The sequence below is a fragment of the Delphinapterus leucas genome, chromosome 3, assembly GCF_059928025.1.
Source record: "Delphinapterus leucas isolate spDelLeu-1000000601 "Yukka" chromosome 3, BTC_Dleu_Yukka2, whole genome shotgun sequence".
Classification (NCBI taxonomy): Eukaryota; Metazoa; Chordata; class Mammalia; order Artiodactyla; family Monodontidae; genus Delphinapterus; species Delphinapterus leucas.
The window spans coordinates 61,611,925-61,630,580 of NC_143131.1; the positions used below are offsets into that span (position 1 = coordinate 61,611,925).

General features: G+C 42.1%; 1 protein-coding gene across 2 annotated transcripts in view; it reads left to right on the top strand.

The window, feature by feature from the left end:
- IQGAP2 (IQ motif containing GTPase activating protein 2) overlaps positions 1-18,656 on the top strand; it is a 286,332-nt gene that overhangs the window by 38,603 nt on the left and 229,073 nt on the right. For both annotated transcript variants that reach the window (XM_022594569.3, XM_022594577.3), the window contains exon 2: positions 7,689-7,788. In XM_022594569.3, the coding sequence (XP_022450277.2) occupies positions 7,689-7,788 (100 nt within the window). The remainder of the gene's footprint in view (positions 1-7,688; positions 7,789-18,656) is intronic.

The following is an 18,656-nucleotide window of genomic DNA, read 5'->3' on the forward strand; positions in this document are numbered from 1 at the left end:
AGACATTCTTGTTCACGTTTTCACAGTGGCCCCAAATTAATTTTACCCCCATGTGTGAGATGTAGAAGTGAGGTCCTGTTCTGAAAAGGTGTCCTGGGTTTTGAGATCCAGCCTTGTTAGAAACAGATGGCATCTTAGGTGCTCAAGTATGATCACATTCTTGGGGGGAAAAGTTTGGGACCTTTTGTATCAAAGTGGAATCAAAGAACTCTTTTTCATATGTGGATCTTAAAGCTATGTACATTTAAATCATGTTTGCAGAAAGGGGTAACCTTTTCACAAAGCCTGAAATGTTTCTCGTTTTTCTGAGTAATTAAGACAAAGAAGCTATCTAACTCTTCTGGGCCTTAATAACCTCACTTGAAAAAGGACATTGGTAGCCAATCAGAGACCCTAATGCTTGTAAGGAAGCTGTGTAGTTTGTTGGTTACCCTTCTTTCCCCACCTAGGAAATTCTCCTTCTAATGCTGAACTTGAAGATGTAGGGTTTTAGAGGAGGTGGCCACAGTCCCTTAATGCCATATGTAACCTGAATATCCTCTGAAGTTGTGTGCTGATTTATAACTCTGGAGAGTTCTTAGAAATGTATGCTGGGGGAGAAGTTCCAGGAAAGGTGTGGAGGACAGACTTCAAATTCAGTTCTCCTTCCCTTGGGATCGGGACAGTATGGCTGTATTACCATCAGGGCTTGGAATTAGTTGGACTAAATTTAGGAAGGACATAGCATCTCTGCCCGTCAAGCACAAAGCTGAACATGCCAATCAGCAGACTTTACTGAGCACCTACTATTTACCAGGTACTTCGTAGGGATGTGGAGATGGATGAGCTGTGAGCCCATGCACTCAGTGTCTTATAATTTCCATGGCTTGATGAAACCTTCAATGTCTTAAACAGGTGGAATGACAGTCTCTATTGTTGTTTCATATTCTTTAGGGTGCCTGGGAATACGTTTCGGGTTGCTAAGGACTTCAACCCCAGGTTTGTCTACTTTTCAAAAGAAAGTTCAGTTTAGGGAAGTTTGATCATGTGGTCCTTTAAGGCTTAAGATTAAGTAGCTGCGAAATGCTCCAGGAAGCTGGTAGAAGCCAGAATATATCACGGGTCAGTTTACTGAGTATCAGCTTACTGGAAATCTTGGACTTGGGGTTCTCTCATTTTTTGTATCCTACCCCTGTAACCTGCCCCAGTTTTAGGGTTTCGGAATCAGTTCTCTTCCATGGGGTATACATCTCTGGTAACCATAAGTTCTGAGAGGGAGGAGATACCCATTTAGGTGTAAAGGCAGTCTGAACTCTTGAAAGATGGTTCAGTACATGTTTGAATTGAATGACCTACCTGAGGATATTCAGGGTTCCTTACAGAAATTTTGAGTTACACAAAACAACAATGTGACCATACAATGCTAAACTATGGCACGTTTCTATGAATTGATGATTCATATTATATTCTTAACCTGCTTTTTCTTAAATAATACCGTTTTGTAAAGTGGAGATTCCCAACCCTGGTTTTGTGATTCTTGCCAGCCTTCCCTCCAGTATATTCCTACTTACCTAAGCATCCTGTAAGTATGCCAATGTTTTAGTTGTTTAACTCTAATAAAAACTTCATGAGGGACTTAGTGTGTCATACTTGTCACTTGTGTCCAGTCCCTAGAACAGTCTGGCACAAAGCAGCCACTGTAATATTTGTTGAACAAATGAATAAATTTTAATACAAAGGAGATGGTGGCCTTGGTGTCCTTGTGTGAAGGGAGCAAGTAGAGTAGCTGAAGTGAACAAGTGACCACGCCAACTCCTTCATGAATAAGGTAGGTCTTGGGCTATTTTCCCGGTGGATTTTGTGGGTGTCCTTTGAAAAATGATCTCCTTAGTTTCCTTCCGTCTCTAACCTTATAGTTCTATTTCAAAACCTTTTCTACAGACTCATTCTGTTCCTTAAACCTCTGAATAAACCCTATAATGCAATTTCCACAGAATGTGATTGCTTTACCATCATTTAGCCAATGTCAGCTAACATAACAAAGTGTTTTGTGAGTTGCTAATACTTCAGGAAGTTGTTCTCCACAAGGAACGTCGTCGTGTTTCTTAGGGTTCAAGGCAGCAAGTAAAGATGAACTTTAGAGGAAGTCTCAGTTAATCAATTTGCTTTAAAATAAAAGCAACTCGGGCTTCCCTGGTGGCGCAATGGTTGAGAGTCCGCCTGTCGATGCAGGGGACACGGGTTCGTGCCCCGGTCTGGGAAGATCCCACATGCCGCAGAGCGGCTGGGCCCGTGAGCCATGGCCGCTGAGCCTGCGCGTCCGGAGCCTGTGCTCCACAACGGGAGAGGCCACAACACTGAGAGGCCCGCGTACCGCAAAAAAATAAATAAATAAAATAAAATAAAATAAAAGGCACTCTGAAGGCACTTCAGTGATCTTCCCTTGGGCTTGGCAGTGACAAGCGCCTTCCACAGCTCATTCAGATTCAGCAGCAGCATGGCGCTGGGCAAAGAGCAGGGGCTGAGGTGCTGAGGGACCTCAGTTCCAGCCCTGGCTCTGACATTGACCCAGCAGTAACTGTAGGCGGTCCCTTTCCCTTGCATGACCCCCTTCTCCTCAATTGTAAGAAAGAGTTCGTTCCTATCTTTCAGGGAGATGATGAAAAGCACACAGTAATGTGGAAAAGTGCTTCATAGGCGATAAAGTCATGCTTAAGTGTATTCTTTTATCAGCTCCGTGATGGCTTTTTAAATGGCAGTGTCATCCATGCCAGTGGCTCTTATTAGAAGTTGCTACTTAGGAAATATTGAGTAATGCAGAAATATTTGCAGGCAACCTCTGTGGCCCAGAGGGCTCTGCTTTTGTCATGGTTAAGACATTCTCACACTCGTAACCTTGGCTTACGCTTTGACAATAGATTATGAAGGAAGGAAGGTGAGACTGAAGTGTGTGTGGTCGCAAGGGCAGTAGCCAGGTATGTGGTCCAGTGGGCCGGGTCAGGAGGGAAGGAAGGGATGTGTAAAAAGAAGCCCCATGAGGGCAAACATTTTTTGTTTTGTTCACTGCCCCGTCCCTGGTGCTTTGACTCATGCCTGGCTCATAGAATCTGTGAATTGAATCTGAGTCAAGTAAAGTCTATAGAATGGCGCTGTTATTTGCTCCATCAATGACCACGTCCTTTATTCAGTGTAAATAGGCAAATAAAACTACCCCCCATAGATACTTTAAAGCCCATTTATTACTCTTTCCTGATAAGAGATTAGTTGTTCATCAGATATTTGAATGGAGCATGCAGCCTGTGCAGGGAAGTGTGCTGCTCACCGTGAGGACACAGATATGTCTTCTAGGAGTTTACTGTTAAACAAAGTAGTATAGGAGTTACTGGTACCAAACGCAGGTATGTGTGCCCCACGCACAGTGAGGCCAGACAAACCGAAACGTAAACATGGGAGTTTGGAGCAGAGAAAGGTTTATTGCAGGACCAAGCAAGGAGAACAGGTGGCTCGTGCTCACAACCCCCAAACTCTCTGATGGTTTTCGGGGAGAAGTTCTGATAGGCAGAATTTGGGGTGAGGGCTGCAGAGTGTGTGGCTTTCTTCTTCTTCTGGTGGTGAGGTAACAGGGTGGTGCTCTAGGAATCTTGTGCTCAGCCTGAAGTTACCATCCTCCACCTGGGTGGGGGCCTTAGTTCCTGTAGAAGAACTCAAAGATATATATGTTTTTTAATTTATTTATTTTATTTATTTATTTTATTTATTTATTGTTTCTGGCTGCGTTGGGTCTCTGTTGCTGCGTGCAGACTTTCTCTAGTTGCGGCGAGCGGGGGCTACTCTTTGTTGCAGTGCGTGGGCTTCTCATTGCGGTGGCTTCTCGTTGTGGAGCACAGGCTCTAGGCATGAGGGCTTCAGTAGTTGTGGCACGTGGGCTCAGTAGTTGTGGCTCGCAGACTGTAGAGTGCAGCTCAGTGAACTCAAAGATATTGTTATATATGTTCCTTGAGGAGGAACCGGGACCCTGCCCATTGCTGCACTATAGTTTCTTGACTGCTCCTTCTTTGTTTCTGCATTCCTTCCCTTCCCTGATTAGTAACTGTTTGAGTCTGTCCTTTGGTACTCAGGGAAGGTCTAGGAGGCTAAAATTTTTTTCCTGCAAACAAGAAACAGGGGACCCGGAAAGGATTTGTACCCGGGAGGCTCCCACAGGGTCCTGTCCGGTTTCAGTGCCAGGAGAGAGGACAGTGTGAACAGGAATAGTCAGGGGAGACTTTGGGAAGGAAGTGGCCCTTGATTGAGCCTTAAAGATAGGTAGAGGGGCTTCCCTGGTGGCACAGTAGTTAAGAATCTGCCTGCCAATGCAGGGGACACGGATTCAAGCCCTAATCTGGGAAGATCCCACATGCCACGGAGCAACTAAGCCTGCGAGCCACAACTACTGAGCCCACATGCCACAACTACTGAAGCCTGCGCGCCTAGAACCCGTGCTCCGCAACAAGAGAGGCCACCACAATGAGAAGCCCGCGCACTGCAACAAAGAGTAGCCCCCGCTTGCCGCAACTAGAGAAAGCCCGCGTGCAACCAATGCAGCCAAAAATAAGTAAATTACTTAAATAAATAAATTTATAAAAAAACAAGACAGAATTCCATCAGCTATGGCCAAAACGTTGCAGTGGCAATATAAAACTTTGTGGGGAGAGTGTGTTTTAATTCAAACGTTACGTCAGATCTTCTCTTTGGGCAGGGTGATGTCAGAGTTTGAGAGCCCCCAGCCGCCCTGGGCTGGTAGGATGCTGCATGGCTTGTGGAGGCAGTTGGGGGGCAGAGGCCTGGGGGCCAGCGCTGCTGGTGCTTCCGCCTCCTACTGGGTGGGCTGGTTGAGGCTGGAAGGAAGCAGCAGCCAGGAAGGAAGGTGGCAGTGAGAGCGACCCCACCTTTACCTCTGAGGAGGGCAAAATGACCAGGTGGACTCCGACTGAGAGTTTTCTATTGCTTTCAAGCTTTAACATGCTGAAGGTACCATAAAATGGAAATATTCTGTCAGAAATGGGAGGCAGTCTTTAGACTGAAATTAAAATGAGAAGCTGGTAGTCATGGGGGGTCCTGGGGATTAACTGTTAGGAACAATGGAGATGGAGGATGAGCTGATGCTACGCGGGCATGCCGGGAATCTTCTAAGAAAACCCAGAATGAGAAGATCATAATTTCAAAGTATATTCATGTCAGGATGATGGTTAGCGCACTTACTAAAGATTCACTGGAAGATAATTGTTGAGCAAATATTTGAGTGCCCTCTCCGTGCAAGGAACCACATAAAAGATGAAGCAAAAGAGTCGTTTCCTCTAAAGAATCCCCAGTCTGGAGAGCGAGATGTGACCCAGTTACAGTGGGGGCTTCCACGATGAGTGATATAATAGAAATGTGGACCAAGGTGCTGAGGACTGGGGATGGTTTCTGATTTCGAGATCCACAGAAGTTTGCTCAAGAAGATACAGAGATGTCACACACAGGTGGGACAGTGGCTTTCTAGACAGAGAGATGTTGGAGAGCAGAAGAATTCAAACTTAAAAGGGAGTGGTTTGGGCCTGGAACCTGGTGCTGCCAGGAAGGGTGGCTGAACTGTAGGCTTCAGGTAGGGGAGGGGAGAGAACGTGTTTTCTTCCTGAACTTTGTTCTGTAAGAAGTAGGGATCCATTGAAGGTTTGGAGAGGAAGAATGGCATCAGTAGGACTGTATGTTAGAAAGATGCTTCTGGGGACGGTGAGGAGAATGGGTGGAGGAGGGGTGGCGACTGGGGGGCTGTTTGAGGGCCGTTGCAAGAGCCCAGGGGAGAGATGTCAGAGGCCTGGGGTCTCCGAGTGGAGGTGCAGAGGAGGGTTGTTCGAGAGCTTCGGTACGTTTCCTAAATCTGAAAGCTCTCTTCTAAAGTTAAATCAGATTCAATTTGTTAAAAAAAAAAAAAAAAAAAGATGCTTTTGACAAATACAAATCTTTGTTGAGCCCTCTCGGTGTCATTGGTGTGGGCTGAGGTCTCCCCGTTTTAAGGAATGGAGCCACAAGGAAACTTGGGAGTCGTCGGACGGGGGCAGGAATCGGGAAAGGATAGTGATCCGTGTGGAAATTCCTGCTCCTTTGGCCCTGCTTTTGTTGTATACCAGCCTGTCCTAGCGCTCTTCCAGCCTCTCCTGCTGCTTCTTTTTCTTCCTCCCCCATAAACAAAGACATTTCCCAAAGTTCTGTACTTGCTTTTTACATCCCATCCAAATACTTCTAGCTCTAATGTTTCTGCTCTTCACTTGGGCAAATGGCCTCTCAGCCTGTTTGCTCAGAGGGTAAAGTGGGATAGATTATGCGCCTGCCTCAGAGAGAGTTGTGAGACTTGAATGAAACACTGCATAGAAAACACTGCCTAACCCTTGAAGGAAAGTAAGTGCTCAATAAATAAGCATCTAGTACATATTTCCATGCTTACGGTATTCCGTCATTTTTTATATTGACGTAAATTTAATCTCCCCTTTCTTTTGAGTTCTTTGATGGTTTGGTATTATTTTTCGATCTTAAGTGTCGAGCCCTGTACTTGCCCAGTAAGAGTTCAAAATGTGATCTTACTGCCTTTTGTCTGCCAGATTGATATTTCAGATTCCTCATCAGTAGGGCATGGGGTTGACCTTTCCTAGGGATGGATGGATGACCTTCACATCCTTTTCTCCTCTGCTTGGGACCAGGGGTCCCATTTATGGAACGGCTGACTGGCGCTGGCGGCTGGGGAACAAAAGAGCAAACACGGACGGTCCTGCCCCTCGTGACCACAGCCTTGCTGCCTGCACATATTGTCTTCGTTAGATGAGTAATCTAACAAATGAGAAACCACATTCATTTTACAACCATCAGAATGAAATTTCAGGACTGAACAGGAAAAGGGGGTCCTTTTCATGAGAGAGGAGTGTTGTCGTGTAAATAGGCAGCTAAGAGTTGGCTGATGTGACTGTTGGCGGCTGTGGGGTACTGTTGAGCCCGCAGGCAGAGGAAATGCAATCAGGAAACGGGGAAGCTGCGCTCTCTACAGAAAAGCAAGGCTGAAGCATGGCAGTTTATAAACTAGGCTTGTGTTGGAATAAAGGGTGTGGGCTTGGAGACTCTGCTCACTGGCTGTCTCCGTGGCTTTTTTCTTTTGGATACCTGTTGACCAGGGAAAGTTAGCCTTGTAAAGACCAAGAGATAAACGAGGGAGGGATTTTAGTGACTTTGTCATCTGTAAAGTAGGATTTGGGTTGGATGAGAAACCTTAATTCCCTCTAGGAGTGTTAAAACACAGGTCCTTGTAGATTCGTTGCTCAGCCCCAGAATTTCTAGGATGGTCCAAGCTGAGCCATTGGACCAGTTCTACAAGCTTGTTGAGCGAAGTTGTTGCTGGTAGACCGTCCTCTAATTGACTTGAGGCTGTCTAAATCCTGTGGCATCATGTCTGTGAAATCTGATTGCTATTCTCCTTCTATTATTTAATGTCAACTTATACTTCAGTATTGCATTTTCTGCTAGAAATAATATAATATTGTAAAGTCCAACAGCAAATCTCTTCCTGCGCTTGATGTTTCAATACCCCCATCCCTCATTATTCAGTGTTGGGCTGCATATGCATTTTTCCTAGTTGGTCGTCTCATTATTTGATGAACACTGCCCTTAACAAGTCATGTGATGTTATCCTCTATTTCTAGCTATTGTGGACGACGAAAGACTCTCGGCAGAGGAGATGGATGAGAGGAGGCGGCAGAATATCGCGTATGAATACTTGTGCCACCTGGAGGAAGCCAAAAGGTAAGAGTCAAACTTAGTCTATTTGTGCACCTTCTCTTGGAGATGAGCTTTGGGGTACTGTATTTTTAATAACTCATCTGCAGCCTTTTTGGTAGTAAGGTAATGGGAGAAGAACCACCTGTGTTTTGTAAATGGCACAACTGAGAAAAAGTTGCTACCACAACCATGGTCAAGGCACTAGGGAGGCAACTGTTCCTTCTTCTTAGAACCTCCTAAGAAATCTCTAGGCAAATTGCAGATTATTTCAGAATTTCTCATCTCTCTGGCATGGATATAGGGAAGCAGCAGAGACTTAAATCAACTTCCTTTTCCTCCAGAGCCGCCTCATATCTTTTCCCCAACTCTACCCCAATGATTATAATTATTACTACTCTTATTAATCAATGTATAATTATATATTCCTATATGCCCAGTAGAAAAATAGCATTTCAGACTGAAGTCCATCGTTCACTAAGCTGGAGAGTAGGTTTATGACAGCAATCTCCTTTTTAACCCATGGGTGTGTGACCGCTTAGGATATGTTGTCTCTAAAATCACACTGACTCTTTTAGACTTTTTAGATTACAAGTCAATGTTGGGTTCTTCAAGGAGAAAGTGAAGATAAAGTATTTGCACTTAGGCCTCGGTATCAGGGGAATCAGAACTTTGTCCTTTGCTGGGTGCATACTGCAGTGCCCATATGCCATGGGTTAGATTCTAATTTAATGCTTTGTGCTGTGATCAAGCAACAGTATTGTTTCATGGACAGATATGTTCCAGCTCTCTCATCTCTGTAGAAAATAAACATGGAGTTAATGGTCATTGGTGTTAATTATCTCTGATCACTGATAAATAACTACCTACAGAGCTAGAAGAATGAGGTTTCTAATCACTGTTTTGTAGAAGAACATTCAGTGACACATGCACTAATTTGGCCTCAAAATTGCTTAAAAGGGGGGTTTTCAAGGTTGTTTAATGTTTTAACAGAGCCTTGTAGCTCTAAGCTCTAAAGGCTCAGTTTTTAAGGTTATTTAATGTGTCTGGAAGTTGACAGTTAGGTTGCAAGTCACTGAAGACTCACCGTCAGTCTAAGATTATTAAAAACATGCTTTTAGTCAAATTGTGGCTAAAGTTAGATAGGGAGAGGGATTCACAGACATTCAAAATAAACATGCTGGACTTTCCTGGTGGCGCAGTGGTTGGGACTCCACCTGCCAATGCAGGAGACACGGGTTCAAGCCCTGGTCCGGGAAGATCCCACATGCTGTGGAGCAGCTAAGCCCGTGCACCACAACTACTGAGCCTGTGCTCTAGAGCCCACGAGCCACAACTACTGAGCCCACGTGCCACAACTATTGAGCCCGCACACCTAGACCCCGTGCTCCACAAGAGAAGCCACTGCAGTGAGAAGCCTGTGCACGGCAACGAAGAGTGGCCCCCGCTCGCCATAACTAGAGAAAGCCCGTGCACAGCAACGAAGACCCAATGCAGCCAAAAATAAATAAATTTATTTTTTTAAAAAAAGACAAAGTTTAAAGAAAAAAAAATCAACGTAACAATTAGCCCAAGTTCTTTGAAGAAAGCTTCCTTAGGAATAGTTTTGTTGAAAGAATAGATTGTAAAATACACAGCTTTTCCTCTAGGATGGTTTTCATAAATTTATCTTAAAAGAAGAGATTAGATGTAATATGTATTTATGAATCTTTTATTAATATCTGAACACTTATTATGACTTTCAGGGAAGTTGTTTTTTTTTTTGTTTGTTTTTTTTTTGTGATACGCGGGCCTCTCACTGTTGTGGCCTCTCCCGTTGCGGAGCACAGGCTCCGGACACACAGGCTCAGTGGCCATGGCTCACGGGCCTAGCCACTCCGCGGCATGTGGGATCTTCCTGGACCGGGGCACGAACCTGTGTCCCCTGCATCGGCAGGCGGACTGTCAACCACTGCGCCACCAGGGAAGCCTAGGGAAGCTGTTTTTTGGTTATGGAGTATGTAAGAATTATGTGGCTATTAATAGATATGTTTGTTATGATTTCAGAAAGCATAGTGTACAGAATTCGATGGTCCTGAACTCAGGAAATAAATGAAGGAGTGAGTTAGTATTCAAAAAGTTATTTATTTGAAAGGGTTTATTGCCTGACTCTTTTACAATGTTAACGCCTTAGGAATTTATCATACCGGGTTTATTATAGTGCATGCACGTGTGTGTTCATGTGAGTGTAGCTGCCTCAGAATATTGAATTTCTACTGAATGGTACACTTAGAATGTGAAAGTTTAGCTAGGAAGTGTTTCTTGTTTATTTCAGTTGAACTGACTTTGGTGCATTTCAAGTAGAGATGCATTGGGTTTGTCTTTGTGCCTCGATTTTTTCTTTCCAAGGGTGAGAACTGGAAGGATACCTAGCCTATATGTCCTGTAACTCAAAATTTTTTAAAATTCAGAGTTGTAAGAGTCCAGTGTATCTTTAAGTTTGGTTTTATTACTTTCAAGATTCTGTGATCATTAATCTCAGACCATTTAAAAGTTGCTTCATTCAGAGGAGGATATCACTACCAACACTATAGAAATAAAAAGGATGTTGACGGAGTGCTATGAACAATTATATGCCAACAGATTAGTTAACCTAGATGAAATGTACAGATTCCTAGAAAGACACAAACTACTAAAACTGACTCAAGAAGAAATTTTAAAAACTGAATCGATGTAAAACAAGTAAAAAGGATTGAGTCAATACTCAGTAAACTTCCCGCTCTTCCAAACCATGTAAGAGGAGAGAACACTTCCTAACTCATTCTGTTGAGACCAGTATTACTCTGATACCAAAACTAAAGGTACCTCAAGAAAACTACAGACCAGTATCCCTTATGGATACAAATACAAAAATCCTCAACAAACTCAAACTGAGTTCAGCAACATCTAAAAAGGATTGTATACCATCAAGTGGGATTTATCCCAGCAATGCAAGCTTAGTTTAATCTAAAAATCATTCAATCAAGACAATTCAGTGGGGGAAGAAAAACAGTCTTTTCAACAAATGATGCTGAGACAACTGGATATATACATGCATAAAAATGAATTTGGATCCCTACCTCATACCATATACAAAAATTATCCTAAAATGGTTTTGTTAATCTAAATGTGTGAACCACAACTGTAAATCTCTTAGAAGAAAGCACAGCAGTAAATCTTTGTGACCTTGGATTAGGCAGTGGTTTTGAGACTTGACACCAAAGGCACAAGCCAAAAAAAGAAAACTAGATAAATTAGACATCGTGAAAATTAAACCTTTTTTATTCAAAGAGATGCCATCAAGAAATTGAAAAGACAACTCATGGAATGGGGGAAAATATTGGCAAATCATATATTTGGTAAGAGACTTGTATTCAGAATATATAAAGAACTCTTACAGCACACCATAGAAAGTAAATAGCCTAATTTAAAAATGGGCAGGGCTTCCCTGGTGGCGCAATGGTTGAGAGTCCGCCTGCTGATGCAGGGGACACGGATTCGTGCCCCGGTCCAGGAAGATCCCACATGCCGCGGAGCGGCTGGGCCCGTGAGCCATGGCCGCTGAGCCTGCGCATCCGGAGCCTGTGCTCCGCAACAGGAGAGGCCACAGCAGGGAGAGGCCCGCGTACCGGAAAAAAAAAAAGGGGGCAAAGTTTCTGAATAGACATTTTTCCAAATAAGATACACAAATGAACCGTAAGAACAGGAGAGGATGCTTAACATCAGTCATTAGGGAAATGCAAATCAAAACCACAGTGAGATACCGTTTCATGCTAGGATAGCTATAATCAAAAAGAATGACAATCACAAGTGTTTTTTGTTTTTTTTTTTGCGGTACGCGGGCCTCTCACTGTTGTGGCCTCTCCTGTTGCGGAGCACAGGCTCCAGACCACAGGCTCAGCGGCCATGGCTCACGGGTCCAGCCGCTCCGTGGCATGTGGGATCCTCCCGGACCGGGGCACGAACCTGTGTCTCCTGCATCGGCAGGCGGACTCTCAACCACTGTGCCACCAGGGAAGCCCCAATCACAAGTGTTTTTAAGGATGTAGAGAGATTGGAACCCTCGTACATTGCTGGTTGGATTGTAAAATGGTGGAGCTACTTTGTAAAACAGTCTGGTAGCTCCTCAAAAAATTAAATACCGAGTTACTATATGATCCAGCAATTCCACCACTAGGTATATCCCCAAGAAAATTGAAAACCTATGTCCACACAAAAACCTGCACACAAATGTTCATTCAAGTGTTATTCATTAGAGCAAAAAGTGGAAACAACTCAAATGTCCGTCTACTGATGAATGGATAAACAGTGTGTGATATATCCATATAATGAAACATTATTCAGCTATAAAAATGTATTAGCAAATCAGATTTAACAGTGTATAAAAAGAACTATATAAATCACAACCAAGTGGAATTTATCCCAGGTTTGCAAGGCTGGTTCAACATTTGAAAATCAGTTAATGTGCTTCATCACATCAACAGTCTAAATAAGAAAAAATCATATGATTATATCATTAGATGCAGAAAAAGCATTTGACAAAATTCAGTACTTATTCATGATAAAAATTCTTAGTGAAGTAGGAATATAGGGAAACATCCTGAACTTGAGAAAGACTATTTACAAAAACCCTACAGCTAACATCATACTTCCTGGTGAGAAACTTGAAACTTTCACACTAAGATCAGGTACAAGCCAAGGGTATTCCCCCTCATCGCTCCTTTTCAATATTATAGTGGAAGTTTTAGCTAATGAAATAAAACAAGAAAGGGAAATAGATGATATACAGATTGGAAAGGAAGATAAAATCTTTGTTTGCAGATGACATGATTGACAATATAGAAAACCTGAAAGAATAAAAAAAAAATCCTGGAACTAATAAGCAATTATAACATGCTTGCAGGATACAAGGTTAACATACAAGTCCATTGCTTTCCTATGTACCAGCAATGAACAAGTGGAATTTAAAAGTAAAATACATTACCATTTACATTAGCATCCCCCAAAATGAAATACTTAGGTATAAATTTAACAAAATGTATACAAGATCTATATGAGGAAAACCACAAAACTCTGATGAATGAAATCAAAGAACTAAATAAACAGATATTCCATATTCATGGATAGGAAGACTCAATATTGTCAAGATAGTTCCTCCCAGCTTGATCTATAGCCTCAATGTAATCCCAATCAAAATTCCAGAAAGTTATTTTGTGGATATCAACAACTGGATTTTAAAGTTTATATGGAGAAGCAAAAGACCTAGAATAGCCAACACAATATTGAAGGAGAACAAAGTTGGAGGAATGACACTACCCGACTTCAAACTTCATATAAAGCTACAGTAATCAAGACAGTGTGGTACTGGTGAAAAAATGGACAAATAGATCAGTGGGACAGAACAGAGAGCATAGAAATAGACCCCTGTAGATACAGTCAGTTGAACTTTGACAAAGGAACAAAGCAATACAGTGGAGCAAAGATGGTCTTTTTTCAACAAATGGTGCTGGAACAACTGGGCATCCACATGCAGACAATGAAATTGAGACACAGACTTTACACCCTTCACAAAAATTGACTCAAATGGATCAGATCAACATGTAAAATTCAAAACTATAAAACTCTCAGAGGCTAATGAGAAAGGAGAAAACCGTAGATGAACTTGAGTATGGCAATAGCTTTATTTATTTATTTATTCATTCATTCATGCATGCATGCTGCACAGGGTCTTAGTTGTGACGTGTGGGATCTTTAGTTGTGGCATGCGAACTTTTAGTTGCAGCATGAATGTGGGATCTAGATCCCCGACCAGGGATTGAACCCTGGCCCCCTGCATTGGGAGCACGGAGTCTTACCCACTGGACCACCAGGGAAGTCCCTGGCAATGGCTTTTAAGATATAGCACCAATGTCATGATCCATGAAAGAAAGAATTGGTGAGCTGGACTTCATTACATTTAAAAGTTTCTGCTCTGCAACAGACAATGTCAAGAGAACGAGAAGAGAAGCCACTGTCTGGGAGAAAGTATTTGCAAAAGACACACTGATAAAGGAATGTTATCCAAGATACATAAAGAACTCTTAAGACCCAACAGTCAGAAAGCAACCTGATTAATATATGGGCCAAAGACACCTCACCAAAGAAGATATATAGATGGCAAATAAGCATAAGGAGAGATGCTCCACTTCATAGGTCATCAGGGAAATGCAAAATAAAACAACAACAAAACACCACTACACGCCCACCAGAATGGCCAAAATCTGAACACTGACAACACCAAATGCTGACGAGGATGTGGAGCAACAGGAACTCTCATTTGTTGCTTGTGGAAATGCAAAATTGTACAGTCACTTTGGGATATAGTTCTACAGTTTCTTACAAAACTAAACACATTCTTACCATATGACCCAGCAGTTGTGCTCCTTCTATTTACCCAGTGGAGTGAAGGCTATGTCCACACACAAAGCTACATATGGAAGTTTATAGAAACTTTTTTCATAACAGCCAAAACTTGGAAGCAATCAAGAGGTCCTTCAGTGATGAATGAATAAATGAACTTTGATACATCCAGACAATGGAATATTATTCAGCACTAAAAAGAAATAAACTATCAAGCCATAAAAAGCCACAGAGGAACCTTAAATTCATATTATGATGTGAAAAGAGCCTATCTGAAAAAGCTACATATTATATGATTCCAAGTATTTGATATTCTGGAAAAGGTAAAACTGTGGAGACAGTAAAAATATCACTGGTTGTGGGGAGATGGATGAGTATAGAGGCACAGAGAATTTTTTAGGGCAGTAAGAATACTCTGTAAGATACCACAGTGATAGATAAATGCCATGATATATTTGTCCAAACCCACAAAATATATAGAAACAAGAGTGAACTGTAATGTAACTGTGGACTTTGGGTGATTGATATGTCAATGTAGGTTCATCAGTTAAAACAAATGTTCCACACTGGCAGGGGATGTTGATAATGGGAGAGACTGTGCATGTCTTTGGGGGCAGGGGGTATATGGAAAGCCTCGGTACCTTCCCCTCAATTTTGTTGTGAACCTAAAACTGCTCTATAAAAAATAATCTTAAAAAACAAAGGATGAAGTACTGATACATACTTACAACATGGGTGGACCTTGAAAATATGCTGAATGAAGGAAGCTAGACACAAAAGGCCACACATATTGTTAGGATTCCATTTATATGAAATGCCCAGAATAGGCAAATCCACAGAGACAGAAAGTAGATTTGTGGTTGCCTAGGGCTGGTGGGATTGGGGAGTTGGGGAGTGATGCTAATGGTATGAATTTCTTTTTGCTGGGACCAGAATCTTCTAAAACTGATTATGGTGATGATTGCACAACTCTCTGAGTATACTAAAAACCACTGAATTGTACACTTGAAAGAGTCAGTTGTATATATATCTCATTAAAGCTGTTATTAAAGAAAAGTTCCTTTGCTCAGCCTGGCTTGGAGAGGTCTTAGTAAAGCTGTTGAATATGATTAAATGGTGTTTAGCAGATAAAATGAGTATAGAAGGTACTCCAAACATACATGAGATGTCTAAACACCATTTACCAGTTTTTTTGTGAGCGTCCACCGTGTGGAAACAGGCACAATAGGGTCACTTTGGGAGATGGAGACCAAACAACTAATAATTCTGTGCTCAAAAAAGCTCACTGCTATGAGGTTAAAGCTTTTACTCATGAGTTTGAAATTCCTTCCTTCACTTTTGTTTGCTTTATTAATCTCTCTGTATGTGTGTGCATGGGTATCTCCCTGTATCTAACCCACCATCCTCCTAAATCTCTCTCGTGTATTCACCTCTCTATTCCAGCATCAACCTACTGCAGGCTTCCAACATCACTTGCTAGATTGCTATAGTGGTCTCTAACTGGTTTCCCCACACCTCTGGTTGCTTCAGTCCTTCATCAGATGAATCTTTTCAAAATTCTGATCGGTTCAAAATCTTCCAGTGGTTTCTCAATACTCAGGATAAAAACCGAAGTGCTTTAGGGACTCATAGGTTCCACATAGTCCAGTCGTTCCAGCTTCTCCAGTTTCATCATGTGCCCTGTTCCCTATTGCTCTATCTTCCAGCCACGTTGACCCCTTTTCATTTCCATGTTTTCTCCTGCACGGGATGTTTGCATGTGCTGCTTCCTTTTCCTCATTATCGAGTGAGACTCTGCTCTGTCTTCAGACGGAAGCTCACTTTTTTCAGGGAATCCTTCTCTGACATCACCATCTGGGTCAAATACCCCAATTATAAGGTATCCGTGACATCGTGTCTCCCCCATATTTGAATGAATTATTTAATGCCCAGCATTGAATTTTTGTTACTAATGAGGATTGATTGTATCCTGTTTCCTGTATGTTTTAGTTCTCCTGGAGGTAACAAGTAGGATATGAATTAGATTCATGGTAGACAGGATTCTAGATGATTTGGTTAGACTGTCAGCCTGGAGGTCAAATTTGATATTTGTGTTGATGGAAGATTCTATATTATAGTCAGATGTGACCCACTGACCCACTGTTTAGTAATTCTAGACAACTTAATGCCACTACAGTAAACTAGAAGATACCCAGAAAAGAGTATAGAGTATTTTTCAATGAATGAAGAGAGGAAGAGGTAGCTTGTGTATTAAAATGACTGTGGCTGAAATTATTGCTCACAGTTTATAAAATGATGAAGTCTGTGTATAAAGCCTTCTTAATTAAGTCCCAAACACTAATATTAATGGCAATGAAGGAAAAATGAAAAACACATATTTTTAGGGCATATCTCAAAAAAGAGAGATAACTACTTTACAAAGTGGCTCTTCACCCTAGGAGGTGTGTTTCTCTACAGGCTGAAGGGTTTAGATGATGTCATGGAGAGCTAATCATAATGGTGGAAGGAGGGCAGAGAATGTCTGGCATATGTATTCGTTATCCATGACTGTGTTTACTCTCAAACTTAGTGACTTAAGCGACAAATTTTTGGTTTGTTTGTTTTATTTTTCTTTGTTTTTATTTTATTTTTTTAAACATCTTTATTGGAGTATAATTGCTTTACAATGGTGTGTTAGTTTCTGCTGTATAACAAAGTGAATCAGCTGTACATATACATATATCCCCATGTCTCCTCCCTCTTGTGTCTCCCTCCCACCCTCCTTATCCCACCCCCCTAGGTGGTCACAAAGCACTGAGCCGATCTCCCTTCTGAGGGTCAGGAATCTGTGCAGAGCTTCCTGGGTCCCCTGGTTCTGGGTCTCTCACAAAGCTGTGGTCCTCTCGAGATTCAGGCAGGACAGATCTGCTTCCGGAAGCTCACTTGGTGTTGGCAGCTAGAGTTTGGGACTGAGGACCTAGTCCTCCTCGGCAGTTGGCCAGAGGCTTCCTTTGACATATGGGCCCTCCCTAGGGCAGCTCACACCGTGGCAGCTGGCTTTCATCAGGGTGAGCGAGCCCGAGAGCAAGAAACGGCACGTACAGCAGAAGCCAGTCTTCTTGTAGCCTCAAGTTCTCAAAAATGACATCCCGTAGTTTGCTGTGTTTTATTCATTAGAATCAAGTTACTAAATCTGTCTTGTGTTCAAGGGGAAAGGATTACACAAAGGGATGAATTCAAGAAGGTGAGGATCACTGAGGGCCACCTTAGAAGCTGCCTTCTACAGGGTGTGTACATAGCCTTTGAAATTGACCCCAGAAAGGGGCAGTTTGTGTGTGTTTGGGGGGGTAAGGGGAATAGACTTTATTACTGTCAGAAACCAAACCGGGAATTAGATGATGACTTGGTCTAAATGATGATGGTACTAAGGTTATTTATGCCTTGATGTTTTTGAATCGTGAGCCATTTTAAACTAAGTTGTTCCTTCCTCTACCATATTAAATAATACTAAATGGATTAAGTTTTCTTTTCAGGTAGGCCCAGAAAGCTAACTTGATAGCTTCTTTGCAGTGCGAATTTTGCTGAAATGAGGCAAACAAGTCTGCTATCTATATGGACTTTGAAAATTCTCTATGATGCCGGAAATCTCGCTGTTTAAATGAAAGGAGTTGCCTTTCCAAAAGAATTAATACTGCTGAGTAGATTTCATATTAATCTCTGCAAAATATATTTAAATGATGAAAATAAGTCTATTTTAAGAACTTCAGTTCTTCAGTTTTTTAGGACAACTGTGCAGAATTGAAGATAGTGGGTTCTCTTTGGGGATTGAGGAAGGAAATCCAGCTGGAGCTGTTATGAAGGTCAGGGAATGGGAGAGGGAATCTTGGCAAGAAATGGAGAGGGAGTTTGCAAATTGCAGTTGAGCAAGTAGTTATGAATGGGGTTGCTATTGTGTTTCCCAAGGAAAGTTCCTGAAATATAATATTCCTTTTTTTAAGGAAAGAGAAAATGCATACAAATCTTTTGCTGTGCTTACTTTTTCTGTCTTACCTCTGAAAATAAACAAAGCGAAAAAGCCTTCCCTTGGTGATGGGCTTGTTTAGAAATATTATCTTCAAAGAGCCCTTTATGTGAGCCAAGCTGTTCTTTGTATTAGCGAGTCTGGGACAGTTTTGTATGTGCCCTGGAAAGGAAACAAAACACGGGTGTGATTCCTTTTGTGTCAGTGCTTACAACTCAGATACCAAAAGGACACCTCATTGATTAGATCAAGCCTCAAGCTCTGGCCTTACCCAGTAGTGAGTTAGAGAATCAGCTCTGAAAGGAGAAATGTTACAAATGTTTAAGCAAGGGAGAGCCTGGCGTGTGGGATTGCTTAACTCTGAGTATTTATGATTACATACTTCAAGAAAAAGAATCTATGGACTGGAGAATGCTTTAGAGAATCCTCTGGATTTCCTCTGCGCTTTTGGACATCACTGTCTTTATTCCTAAGGATG